This window comes from Petromyzon marinus, chromosome 36, assembly GCF_048934315.1.
Source record: "Petromyzon marinus isolate PM22_M1 ecotype Great Lakes invasive population chromosome 36, UKy_Petmar_22M1.pri1.0, whole genome shotgun sequence".
NCBI lineage: Eukaryota > Metazoa > Chordata > Hyperoartia > Petromyzontiformes > Petromyzontidae > Petromyzon > Petromyzon marinus.
In genome coordinates, this window is record NC_133702.1 from 11,616,297 (window position 1) to 11,630,800 (window position 14,504).

Sequence of the window (14,504 nt, forward strand, 5' to 3'; positions counted from 1 at the left end):
AGTATCGTGTCATCTGCAAAAAGATTTACCCTGGAATGATCCAGGTCAGTGCCCCAGTCATTGACATAAAGAGAGAACAAAAGGGGGCCGAGGATTGGAACCCTGTGGAACCCCTTTTGTTATCTTAACACTATTTGACCTCCAACCATCTGTGAATACAGTTTGGGTGCGAGAAAAGAGGTAATTTTGCAACTATTTTACTGCGTTTTCGGAAAAACACAATACACACACAGAACACACAAAGAACAAGACGACACACCAAGACACACCAAGACACACCAAGACACACCAAGACACACCAAGACACACCAAGACACACCAAGACACACCAAGACACACCAAGACACACCAAGACACACCAAGACACACCAAGACACACCAAGACACACCAAGACACACCAAGACACACCAAGACACACCAAGACACACCAAGACACACCAAGACACACCAAGACACACCAAGACACACCAAGACACACCAAGACACACCAAGACACACCAAGACACACCAAGACACACCAAGACACACCAAGACACACCAAGACACACCAAGACACACCAAGACACACCAAGACACACCAAGACACACCAAGACACACCAAGACACACCAAGACACACCAAGACACACCAAGACACACCAAGACACACCAAGACACACCAAGACACACCAAGACACACCAAGACACACCAAGACACACCAAGACACACCAAGACACACCAAGACACACCAAGACACACCAAGACACACCAAGACACACCAAGACACACCAAGACACACCAAGACACACCAAGACACACCAAGACACACCAAGACACACCAAGACACACCAAGACACACCAAGACACACCAAGACACACCAAGACACACCAAGACACACCAAGACACACCAAGATTCAAACGATATATTGTATACCGACAGACACACAGATATAGGTAGACAATGATCCCCTGCATATCCTTAACAGACTGTTGGGGCGAGTGCTGTTAGCACATGTGAAGGCCGACACGGCACACGAGGGGATAGGTGGCTAGCACCACTCCCGGCCGCCTTTGTCTCCCTAGTGGCGATGTTTACACACCGCACTCATTTAAGTCAGTCGACTTCGTGGGAGGCCCAGGACCGGTTCAGATAATTAATCGTCACTGGCGTTGGCCGTGAGCGGGAATCGAACCCGGCTGGCCGGGTTGGCCTGGATGGCCGGGTTCGTAAGCGCAGTGCGCTGACCGCTACACTACCGCTCCCCACCGGTGTCCAGACAGCACCCAGACACTTTCTTCCCACCACCACCACGACCACCACCACCAACCACGATCGCCGCCGTCAAAGCTACCCGCGGGCGCCACCATGCGGCCCACATTCGGGCGGTGAAACGTCTTGGGCGCCTGGGGGGTGTCTCGGAGCGACGCGGTCTGGAGGGAGGGGGAGAGGCGCGCGCACTCCGCGAATCGCCGAGCGGCGTGCGGGTTGGCTGGGGGGGGGGTAAAGACGCGAAGCCACCTTGCGGCTTCGCTCCTTCGCCCTCGCTGCCGGCGGAAGAGATTCCCGCAACGTGCACGCGCGCGCGAGAGACAAGCGATTAGTGGCACGGTGGTTAGCGCAGTGAACCCTGCGACCCGAGTTTGTGTGCCTGTGCCCGCCTTTAATAGGTGGTTGCCAACACTCTGCATCAATGGTCTTGTTAGGCTATACGGCGGGGATCTGTGCAATTGTGTGAATGTATTGGTGTGTGTGAGTGTGATTGGTTGTAATTGTGTGAATGTATTTGTGTGTGTGAGTGTGATTGGTAGTAATTGTGGGCTCGGCTCGGGTATCCGGGGGGTGTCCAATACTTTCATTATTTACATTGTTGTTATTAGCAGTCATCACTTTTCACATTTCTCGGTTGTGCCTAGGAGATGTTAACAACCTCACTCGGTGTGCAGGAGGTCGTGGGTTCAATCCCAACCCTGACCGCCCTGCTGCTGCTGTATATTTGGAGTTTGCGGTGTCTCTCTCTCTCTCTCCCCGTGGTCACGTGGATTTTTCCCACCGGGTCCTCCGACTTTTCCCTTCCACATTTAAAATCAACATCACCACGCCTTTAGAGTGTTTGGCTGCTAAACATGTCCACGTGATAAGCCACTTCGTTGAGCTATCATTTATGTAGTTTATTGTTAAAAATTCGGTTACAGTCCCTATGATCATTGTTACATTGCAATTATGGCTTTATTTTTTGGTGATTTCGAAAACGTTTTTTGGTTTGGACGTGTTTGTTTTGTTGTAGTACGGAGTTAGACTGATGGCCTTAATCTAAGTTGTCTCGTGGTTGTTGTGGTTGTTGTTTGACTTGCATCCCACAGGGATTTTTGCACACAGCGTTGGTGTACGGTGCTTTTTTCAGGAATATTTTGCTGTTTTTTCATGCATTTTCTGTTTGCACAGTCACATAGTCACTTTAAGATGTTTTCTTGTTCGTGTTTTTGTTTTTTATGTTGGTTGTGGTTGCACCCGATTCAAGAGTCGAATGGCTCACAGGGCTATACCAAATAAATAAACTGAAACTGAAATTTTCGATGGCCAGGTCGCTTCTAAAAACAACAGCTAAAATAATAAAATACAAAGTTGGGTTTAGTTGAATGTGTGCGTTCGGAGCGGTGGCGCAGTGATTGGTGCACTTCGGAACTATTCCCTGGCGACTCGAATTCGATTCCCGCTCACGGCCAACATCGGTGACGAACATCCGAACCTGCATCTGGCGCGATGTCTGAACACCAGCGTTGGGGAGACAAAGGCGGCCGGGCGTGTGTTGCTGGCCACCCACCCACTCGTTTTGGCGTGCCGGGGTTTGAGAGGCGCTGCTACTCGCGAACAGCCATTGCCCCAACAGCCTGTTAAGGCCACAGGGTGCCTCTTTGTCTAAGTAATCGCGTGTGTGTGTGTGTTTTTCGTGTGTGTGTGTTTTGTGTTAACAATCCACTTACGCCAGACCTCGGCTGCACGGCTCGAATGTCTCTGTGGTCTCACGTTGTTTCATTATTAATGTCGCCGCTGCCGCCGCCGCCGCCGCCGCTGCTGGTGGTGGTATTCTTATTTGCTGTCATCACTTTTCACATTCTCTGTTGTAAATGGAGCTTCGGCTTTTCTCACGAGTGGCAACGCACGCACAAACACACATACATACACATATACACACAAACAGACACATACAAACAAAGATCCCCCATATAGCCTTAACAGACTGTAGGGGCAAGTGCTGTTAGCGAGCACCTATGAAGGCCGGAACGGTACACGAGGGGGTGGGTGGCCAGCACCACGCCCGACCGCCTTTGTCTCCCTCGTGGCAATGTTTACACACCGCACCAGGTACTCATTTGAGGCTGAGTCGACCTAGGGGAGGCCCGGGACCGGTTCAGATAATTGTCACTGGTGTTGGCCGTGAGCGGGAATCGAACCCGGGATGTGCACCCTGAGGCCACGTGAAGTGTCGAACGCCCGTTGGCAGGAGATCACGGGGCAGGCCCAGGTGCCACGGGTCGACTGACTGAGATGACTGGCTGATGCACCACCTGTGCCCCCTACTGTGCCAACCTGCTGTGCTTTAGCCATACGGCGCTCCGCTCGTTGTGAGCGTCGCTCCTCCATCCCCCGGGTTGTTGTTGGAGGGCGACTGCCTCCAACTGCCCAGTAGCGTCCTTCACGAGCCTCCTCCACAGAGGCCGATCTTGACACCGCTGGTACCAGTCATCGGGAAGTCCACTCAGCTCCACGTCCTCCTGTAGCACGTCACTCCATCTCTTCTCTAGCCCGTGCCGCGCCCGTTTAGCCCCCTCGATCCGGCCGAACAAAAGCTGTTTCGGCATGCGGTGGCTGGGCATGCGGGGTACATGACCCAGCAAACGCAGCCTTGCCTGCCGGAGGAGCTCACCGATGGGACCGTGCCCAGATCGTTCAAGGATTTGTGAGCTCCTCACGCAATCCAGCCTGGTTAAATCCAGGATGGATCGTAGGCAGGCCAGCCTAAATGTTTCTAACCGGCGAAGATGTTCCATTAGGGGGGTTCACGTTTCGCAAGCGTAGAGAAGGGAGGGGATGACCGTGGCCGAGAAGACCTGAAGCTGAGTGCGGAGCGACAGACCAGGTAGCTTCCACACAGCGTTACGCAACCGATGAAAAGATATTGCCGCTCGACTGATTTGGAGTGAGACCTCCGCTGCCAAACCCGAGCCGGTCATGAGCACACTGACCAGGTATGGGAAACTCTCCACTCTCTCCACAACTGCCCCATCACCAATTGGGAGTTGTGGGGGTGGAGTGTCCGACACACACACACACAAAAACACATACATACTGTATAATCAAAATCATATCGCATTCCCCAAACACACACAATCAAAATCACATCACTCACCCACACAAATAACCTCCACATAGCCTTGACAGACTGTAGGAGCAAGTGCTGTAAGCGTGCACCTATTTACTATTGACAAACAAAACGATTCCTACCAAAGTTAAACTATGTTGGGGCAAGTGCTGTTAGCGAGGAGCAAGCACCAGCGAAGGCCGGAACGGCACACGAGGGAATGGAGTGGCCATCAACAGTGTATGTTGCGTACAACACGCGTGTCAGTTGTGTACAACACGCGTGTCAGTTGTGTATATTGTGTACAACACGCGTGTCAGTTGTGTATGTTGCCTACAACACGCGTGTCAGTTGTGTATGTTGTGTACAACACGCGTGTCAGTTGTGTATGTTGCGTACAACACGCGTGTCTGTTGTGTATGTTGTGTACAACACGCGTGTCTGTTGTGTGTGTTGTGTACAACACGCGTGTCTGTTGTGTATGTTGTGTACAACACGCGTGTCAGTTGTGTATGTTGTGTACAACACGCGTGTCTGTTGTGTATGTTGTGTACAACACGCGTGTCAGTTGTGCATGTTGTGTACAACACGCGTGTCTGTTGTGCATGTTGCGTACAACACGCGTGTCAGTTGTGTATGTTGTGTACAATACGCGTGTCAGTTGTGCATGTTGCGTACAACACGCGTGTCAGTTGTGTATGTTGCGTACAACACGCGTGTCAGTTGTGTATGTTGTGTACAACACGCGTGTCTGTTGTGCATGTTGCGTACAACACGCGTGTCTGTTGTGCATGTTGCGTACAACACGCGTGTCAGTTGTGTATGTTGTGTACAACACGCGTGTCTGTTGTGCATGTTGCGTACAACACGCGTGTCAGTTGTGCATGTTGCGTACAACACGCGTGTCAGTTGTGTATGCTGTGTACAACACGCGTGTCTGTTGTGTACAACACGCGTGTCAGTTGTGTATGTTGTGTACAACACGCGTGTCAGTTGTGTATGTTGTGTACAACACGCGTGTCTGTTGTGCATGTTGCGTACAACACGCGTGTCAGTTGTGTATGTTGTGTACAACACGCGTGTCTGCCGGTGCTGGTCACCCACTCCCTCGCTAACAGCACTTTCCCCACACAGCCTGTTGGCTACACGGGGGATCTTTGTCTCTCTCCCTGGTCTGATGTCTCTGTGATGCACAGATGGAATGTCCACATATCGGATTTGGCATCGCGCTCAGAAGTGTAGAGGGGGGTGAGTGGGAAGAAGAAGAACAACAATCCCGACACAGAGTGAGCTCGATCTGATCGCATCGCTGCCACTGATCAACACCCAGAATTTCCGGAAACTCAGCATCAAACATCTTCAACATAGATCCGGGCACACTTTTGTTTGTTGTTGCGGGGATCAAAGACGTTTCGGGGTCCAAAAGGGTGGGGAGTGGGGGGCCTTTGGGATTGTTTTAGTTAAACTATTGTTTTGTTACAGTCGCTTGAGTGCCAGGCTAGGTGCACGTGTTGAGTGAAGGGCTGTCGCTGGCTGGCAGAGAGGCACCAGCTACGCTCAGCGCTGCCATCTTCGCTGTTTTATCCTCCCGGTGCTCCGCTCGTTGTTGTGAGAGTGGCTCCTCCGCCTTACGTTGTTGTTGTTGTTGTTAAAACTAAACCATTGTTAGTTTTACCAGTTAAAGGCCCACTGAGCTACGTAGATAGTTGTTTAAGAAGCGATCTGGCGATCACAGACGATGGTTCAAGGAAAGTGGCTCATCATCACGCCAACATTCACAGCAGCAGACAAAATACTAAACGTGAAGGAGCCAGAGAAAAAAAAAATCCCCGCGACCACGGGGAGAGCGACACCGGAAACTCCAAATACACAGCAGCAGCCGTCAAGGGTCGGGGGATTGAACCCACGACCACCTGCACAGCAGGCGAGGTGGTCAACATCGGGGCCAACGTGACGCGACCCCACGCTGGAGGCACGGACCCGGCTACAAGTTGTCGACGAGGAACCCCGAGGAGAAAACCCCCTGGGGAGTTGTGGGGTTTTTGTTTCTCTCTCTTTGAATCAACGTCACCACCAGCACCACCATCGGGCTGCAAAGACAAAGATCCCCCGTGTAACCTCAACAGACTGTAGAGGCAAGTGCTGTCAGCGAGCATCAGGCTGCACACACAAAGACACACGCCCACACACAGACACACACGCACGCACGCACACACGCGCGCACACACACGTACACACGCGCACACAAACACACGCACACACAGACACACGCACACACACACGCACGCACACACGCACGCACACACAGGCACACACACAGGCACGCACACACGCACGCACACACACACGCACGTACACACGCGCACACAAACACGCGCACACGTACACACGCACACACACACGCACGCGCGGCAGGTTGTCTCAGGTGCGTCAACGTGCCCAGGTGAGACCGCAACAGAGGCCAGGATAGAAGTCTCATTTGCAAGAGAGACCTTGGAGGGGGGGTTGGGTCCGCTCGTGGCCACGTGGATTTTGTCTCCGACTCTTCCGGTTTTCCCCTCCACATTTAGGATCGTCGTCCATTTCGATCATTTGGCTGCTATAAATTTCCACTTGACAGAATCAACGTCACGCGTTTACGAGTATTTTGGCTCCTGCTATGAATGTCCACGTGATGATGAGAAGCCACTTCGTTAAAGCGATCATTTGTGATAGCCAGCTCGCTTCTGAAACAATTAGCTAAAGCGCTCAATGGGCCTTCGCTAATAAAATAAAGTTTACAACTTTAAACAAGTATATTTGGAGTGTACATATTCTTCCCCGTGGTCGCGTGGATTTTTTTAAAATCCAGGTTCTCCGGGTTTACCCCCTCCACATTGAGAATCAGCGTCACGCATTTCGGAGTGTTTTGGCTCCTGCTTTAAATGTCCACGTGATGATGATGATGAGCCACTTCGTTAAAGCGATCATTTGTGATAGCCAGGCCGCTCCTGAAATAGAACCAGATAGCAGCTCAGTGGGGCCTTACCTGGTAAAATAAAGTCGTTTAAGATGATTGCTGCTGTTACTGTTTGTGTAATAATTGACAATTGCGTAGTCTGCGGTGTAACTTTACAAATTTGGACCGTAATACCGGCACACGACTTGCCGCCTCCTGCGAATGGCAGCCACCGGGATCTTTAACGTCCCAGGCGGCGCGTGGTGTCTCGATCATCGAGGCACACCGCAGTGTTAACCAGGGCGGCCGCTTGGTTCGGCCGAACCGGGGAACGGTGGTGCAGCGGTTAGCGCACCGCGCACGACGAACCTGGCGACTCCAAATTCCATTCCTGGCCACGGGAAAAAAAAAATAATTCGTTGGCAATTTTCTGAACCGGTCCTGGTTCTCTCCTCAAGGTCAATTCAGCCTTAAACTACTTGGCGAATCGAGGAGAGCCAAGCGGACGGCACTTGCCTCAACGGTCCGTGTAGGCTCCACGGGGCACCTTTGTCTTTGTGTGCAGTACATGTTCGTTGCGCAACGCGGGCTGCGACACACACACCCTGCCACACACACACACCCTGCCACACACACACACACCCTGCCACCCACACACACACCCTGCCACTCACCCTGCCACACACACACACACCCTGCCACACACACAGACACCCTGCCACACACACACACACCCTGCCACACACACACACCCTGCCACACACCCTGCCACACACACACACACCCTGCCACACACCCTGCCACACACACACACCCTGCCACACACACACACACCCTGCCACACACCCTGCCACACACCCTGCCACACACACACAGCGCCGCCTCCATGTGTCCCTCCCCAGACACGCGCCAGAGAGCTCGGCACCAGGCGCCATCGGTTACGCGTTTCTCAGAGCGAACTCTGGGGCTGGCTCCCAACTTTGCGCCGTCGTCACTCCGTTGGGGTGTGGGGGCCGACGTCTCTCGCTCGGACCTCGAGGCGCGGGCGAGCCGTGTGCCAGTGTCTCGGCACAGATCTCCCACCCACTCAACTCAACCATTCCTCCACTCACCTACACCAAGCATCCCACGGTCTACCCACACACCCACGACCGACGAACTCAAACCCACACTAAATCACCCATTCACCCGCCCGTGTCTGCTTACCAGCTGCAGCACAGTTATTGTGCACATGGGTGGGCCACGGGGGTGGCTGGGGTGGCGGAGAACAGGGTGCAGAGTGGAGGCACAGGGTGCGGAGTGGAGGCACAGGGTGCAGAGTGGAGGCACAGGGTGCGGAGTGGAGGCACAGGGTGCAGAGTGGAGGCACAGGGTGCGGAGTGGAGGCACAGGGTGCAGAGTGGTGGCACAGGGTGCGGAGTGGTGGCACAGGGTGCAGAGTGGAGGCACAGGGTGCAGAGTGGTGGCACAGGGTGCAGAGTGGTGGCACAGGGTGCAGAGTGGTGGCACAGGGTGTCATTGGAGCTTGCAAAGGGGCCACCTGAGTTGGCACGGGGCCTGTGGGAGTGCGGCCGCCGGTGTCAGGCCGACTCTGCCGAGGGTTAAATACCCCAGCGGCAGGCAGACGACGAGCGAGGGCCGGGACTCAACTCGCCGCGGCTCCCGTTGCCTGCGGCACTGATGCCGCAGGCTAACCGGATGAATCGATGACGCGATCCCATGGTCCGCGTTCAGAGTTCCTTAAAATAGGAGCTGGCCGGCACCAGCGTAGATGAGACGAGGTGGTCAGGGGCATGCGTGGAGGCACAGAGTCAACGGGCTGGCATCGGGCCCGCGTTGGCACAGGATTTGGTGGGGGGGGGGCAGAGGGCACGAGTGGCGGCACTGTGAAGGAGGGGGGGGGGGGCATGCGAGATGGCACAGATGGTGGTGGACCAGTACCGCGCGAGGGGGCTGCACCGGGTACCCGGGCTGGCGCAGGACTTGTTGGGGGTGGCGGCAGCGCTGGGTACACCTGTGTAGGCGCAGGTGGGCACGGCGTGGGGCACCCCCACGCCGCCGCCCTTCCCCGCAGGGTGAGGCGGGTGCATGGCGAGGAGGGCCTCGGCCACGCCGCTGCCAACGCGCGAGCGATGGGGTCACGCCGACACGGCAACGGCACAGAACGAACCCGGTGGTGGTGCCACCACCGTAGACGGGGAGAGACGTCCCCCAACCCTCCCCAACCCTCCCCTAGGGGCTCGGTCGCTGCGGAGCCGGAAGATGGTGGGGGGGGGGGGGGGGGTCACCGCACTCCGCGGACGCCACGTAGATAAGGAACGCGGAGACGCGGAAAACTTCTCGAGTAAAACCACCACCACCACCATCATCACCACCACCACCACCATCATCATCACCACCACCACCACCATCACCACCACCATCACCATCATCATCATCACGACCACCACCATCACCACCATCATCACCACCACCATCATCATCATCACCAACACCACCACCACCATCACCACCATCACCACCACCATCACCACCACCACCATCACCACCACCATCATCACCACCACCACCACCAGCACCACCACCACCACCATCACCAGCACCACCACCACCACCATCACCACCACCACCACCATCACCACCATCATCATCACCACCAACACCACCATCACCACCATCACCACCACCACCATCACCAGCACCATCATCATCACCACCACCACCACCATCACCACCACCACCACCATCACCAGCACCACCATCACCATCATCACCACCACCACCATCACCACCACCATCATCACCATCACCACCATCATCACCACCACCACCATCACCAGCACCACCATCACCACCATCATCACCACCACCACCATCACCAGCACCACCACCACCATCACCACCATCATCACCACCACCATCACCAGCACCACCACCACCATCACCACCATCATCACCATCACCAGCATCAGAGACACCGTCGTTGTTTATTGTCGAGTCTCCCACGAGGCCGCTGATGCGACACGAGCGGGGGGGGGGGGGTGCACGCGGTGGTTATAGTTGCGCTGCACTTCACCTGCATGCGGTTGTCATCATCATCATCGTCATTATTATTATTTTAAAAGCTTATTCACTCAATCGCAAAGGCACCGCGCGCGATTACGCGGGCGACGTTTTAAAAAGAACGGCCGTTCCGGGTAACGGACCTGCCCCCCCCTCCCACGTGACGAGGGACTACAGCCCCCCCCCCCCCCGCAGTCCGATGAAAGCACGACGCTGCCCTTAGGCACCCTCGCTCGCTCTAGAGGGGCCGTCCGGACGCTTCGCTCCGCGCGCCTGAGGGAGCTCTTCGGGGTGGGGGGTGGGGAGGGAACTCCCCCACAAGCCCCGGGGAGCTTTTATTGCGGGGGGGACGCCGGAGCGGTGCCCCCATCTCTCCGGCAGTCACGCGCTCCCCAAGAGCCTCCCCCCACTCCGGGCCCCCCGTGGTGCATGAGCCCGGGGGGCCGCCCGGGGGCCCAGGACCAATGCCACGTGGGTGCTGCCCCCCCCCCCGCCCCTTCCTATACTCGCCGGCGACAAGAACGCCGGCCCCGTCGTGTCGATCTCTCTCCTCTCGTGAGCGCGTCTTGGGGGGGGGGCTAAATGCTCCTGGTAGGCCCTGTATAAGTATATATAATATAGGAAAGTGACGTACACACGCACGTTGCCGATCGGAGGAGCTGTCAAGGATTTGATTGAAGCAAACACGATTGTGTGTTTGTGTCGTTTGTCTCGAACGTTTCGATTGGCTTGTCCCACTCGCCTGTCTGCAGAACGGCCATATCGGGCAGAATGGCCGTATCGGGCGTTCCGATTGGTTTGTCCCACTCGCCTGTCTGCAGAACGGCCATATCGGGCAGAATGGCCGTATCGGGCATTCCGATTGGCTTGTCCCACTCGCCTGTCTGCAGAACGGCCGTATCGGGCAGAATGGCCGTATCGGGCATTCCGATTGGCTTGTCCCACTCGCCTGCCTGCAGAACGGCCGTATCGGACGTTCCGATTGGCTTGTCCCACTCGCCTGCCTCTGCAGAACAGCCGTATCGGGCATTCCGATTGGTTTGTCCCACTCGCCTGTCTGTAGAACGGCCGTATCGGACGTTCCGATTGGTTTGTCCCACTCGCCTGCCTGCAGAACGGCCGTATCGGGCATTCCGATTGGCTTGTCCCACTCGCCTGTCTACAGAACGGCCGTATCGGGCGTTCCGATTGGCTTGTCCCACTCGCCTGTCTGCAGAACGGCCGTATCGGGCGTTCCGATTGGTTCGTCCCACTCGCCTGCTTGCGGAACCGGCTGCGCTGGGTGTGTATGAATGTCTGAGATTGTTGGCATGCACGAAGCGAGTTCTGTATCGCGAGTTTCACAATCAGTGTTACCCGACGAATCGCTTACACGGCAGATATGTGTGTGTGTAAAGGTACGTGTGTGTGTGTGTGAGAGAGGCTATGAGTGAGCGAGGGTGAGCGTGGGGTGAGCGTGGGATAGCAGGTGAGCGTGGTGAGTGTCGGTTGTCAGCAGGCGAGCGTGGCGAGCGAGGGTTATCAGCAGGCGAGCGTGGTGAGCGAGGGTTATCAGCAGGCTAGCGTGGCGAGCGAGCGTGGTGAGCGAGGGTTATCAGCAAGCTAGCGTGGCGAGCGAGCGTGGTGAGCGAGGGTTATCATGTGGCGAGCGTGGTGAGCGAGCGTGGCGAGCGAGGGTTATCAGCAGGCGAGCGTGGTGAGCGAGGATTATCAGCAGGCGAGCGTGGTGAGCGAGCGTGGTGAGCGAGCGTGGTGAGCGAGCGTGGTGAGCGAGCGTGGTGAGCGAGCGTGGTGAGCGAGCGTGGTGAGCGAGCGTGGTGAGCGAGCGTGGTGAGCGAGGGTTATCAGCAGGTGAGCGTGGCGAGCGAGGGTTATCAGCAGGTGAGCGTGGTGAGTGTTGGTTATCAGCAGGCGAGCGTGGTGAGCGAGCGTGGTGAGCGAGCGTGGTGAGCGAGCGTGGTGAGCGAGCGTGGTGAGCGAGGGTTATCAGCAGGTGAGCGTGGTGAGCGAGGGTTATCAGCAGGTGAGCGTGGCGAGCGAGCGTGGTGAGCGAGGGTTATCAGCAGGTGAGCGTGGTGAGCGAGGGTTATCAGCAGGCGAGCGAGGGCTAGAGGCCGGTGGGCGTGGAGGCGGGGGTCTTGGTGTAGGCCTCCACGGCCGTGACGGGGGTCTTGCAGAAGAAGCACTCCTTGTTGTTCATCAGGTGCTGGCGGATGCACGCCCTGGCGGACGGGGCGGGGGCACACGGCGGGGTTTAGCGCCACGCGGACAATGGGAGAAACGTCGTCGACGAGAACGTAGTCGACGGCCCCGCGAGGCTGCCGGCCCTCCCATTCCCCCTGCTCCCCCCCCTGCTCCTCCCCCAGAGCCGCCGGTGTCCATCGACAGCTTCCCAGGCGTCTGCTCGAGGCTCGATCGCTCATGGCAGGGAAACGTTTCCTCTCCGGTTCCCTTTGCTGTTATTTACTTCCAAAGTTTCCTCCCCCCCCCCCCCGTCCCCCGTGGGCCCGTGGGAGACCAACGGGGCGCTGCCGTCGGGGCGAACGCAACACAACCCGCGGACGCGGGGGGAAGGGGAGGGGGGGGGTGGCGGCGACTCGAACACGGAGGCACGCGGTCGATCGCACGGCAAACCGGCGGTCGTCTGTCTCCGCCGCGGCTCCCGGCGACGCGAGGGCCAACGTACGCGACAGCCCCGGCGGTGGGGGGGAGGGGGGGGGCCGCACGTACAAAGCGTCTCTTTGTGCGTCACCAAAGGGCGGCACGGGATGCTGACCACGTGCCCAGCTGTTCCTGGCTCCCGCGCGGCCTTTCCATCGTAACTTAACCATCGCCGCCGCCCAATGGAACCCATTGCTTCCAAATTGCATTTGGCTCCGCGAGAATTTCGTTCGGGGCCTCGCGTGCGTGCGAGCCGGCGTGGTGTCACGGGGGTTCAGGTTGGGGGTTTTCTGATGGTGTGCGATGTCCCTGTCAAGGTGGTTGGCGCGTGCGTACACGCGTCTGGCTGTGTGCCTGGCACTGCGGCCAAGCTGCAAATATGCGCTTGGCGTACCGGCTGCGCTTGATTAATGCATTTGAGAAGGGTCAGGCGAACAAGTTGGTGAGCAAGAGGGCAAGCGAGTTGGTAAGCGAGTGGGCGAGCGACTGAGTGACTGAGTGGGTGAGCGAGTGGGTGAGCGAGTGGGTGAGCGAGTGGGTGAGCGAGTGGGCGAGCGAGTTGGTCAGCGACTGGGCGAGCGAGTGGGTGACCGAGTTGGTGAGCGAGTGGGCAAGCGACTGAGTGGGTGAGCGAGTGGGCGAGCGAGTTGGCGATCAAGTGGGCGACCGAGTGGGCAACTACACTGGGATCCTGCATCACGACAGGAGTCTCCGGCTCCACGCCGAAGGGAACCGGAGGACCTGGGCGGGGTGGGAGGGGATGGGGGCGATGCTCGATGCACTGCACGTGACGGGTTCGCGAACCCACCTGCTGCACTGCCAACCGATGGCCACGTCAACAGCCCATCGGTTTACGAGATCCCTGTGATCCACCAACCCTCGCTACGTGCTCGATATCATCCCCCCCTCCCCCTTCCCCCGCCCGGGGGTTCCCGGCTTCCTGGCCGATGCCGAGCGGCTGCGGCGCCCGCTGGCCACGCGGGCCGAGGGGCTCCGCAGGGGTCCGTGTGGCACGTCACCGGGGGGGGCCACGCGGTTCTCAGGCCCGGCTCTCGGGACGTCGGTGAACAAACCGCGCGTGTCGCCAACACGCGTGTCACCAACACGCGTGTCACTAACACGCGTGTCACCAACACGCGTGTCACCAACACGCGTGTCACTAACACGCGTGTCACCAACACGCGTGTCACCAACACGCGTGTCGCTATCGCGCGTGTCGCCAAAGCACGTGTCGCCAAAGCACGTGTCGCCAAAGCACGTGTCGCCAAAACACGTGTCACCAACGTGCGTGTGACCAATACGCGTGTCGCTAACGCGTCATTATGTTTTCACTTTACGCAGTGCGAGCTTGTCTGTTACTCAATATCTACTCGTGGATCAAATGTTGGCATGCCGATGTAATTCTGTTCATCTGGAACACATCCTGACCGCGTCATCGCTATCCCCGTCGCTTCTGCGAGTGGCCCGTGGCTGTACGGCGTACGGTGTCCGTGTGCGGTC

At 57.1% G+C, this 14,504-nt stretch overlaps 1 protein-coding gene across 1 annotated transcript in view; it reads right to left on the minus strand.

Annotated features, from left to right (window-relative positions):
* Positions 1-10,248: 10,248 nt before the first annotated feature.
* The window catches only part of RNF123 (ring finger protein 123), an 81,154-nt gene continuing 76,898 nt past the window's right edge, over positions 10,249-14,504 (minus strand). The window contains exon 39 of the mRNA XM_032966381.2: positions 10,249-12,565. Within this exon, the coding sequence (XP_032822272.2) occupies positions 12,451-12,565 (115 nt within the window). The 3' untranslated portion in view covers positions 10,249-12,450. The remainder of the gene's footprint in view (positions 12,566-14,504) is intronic.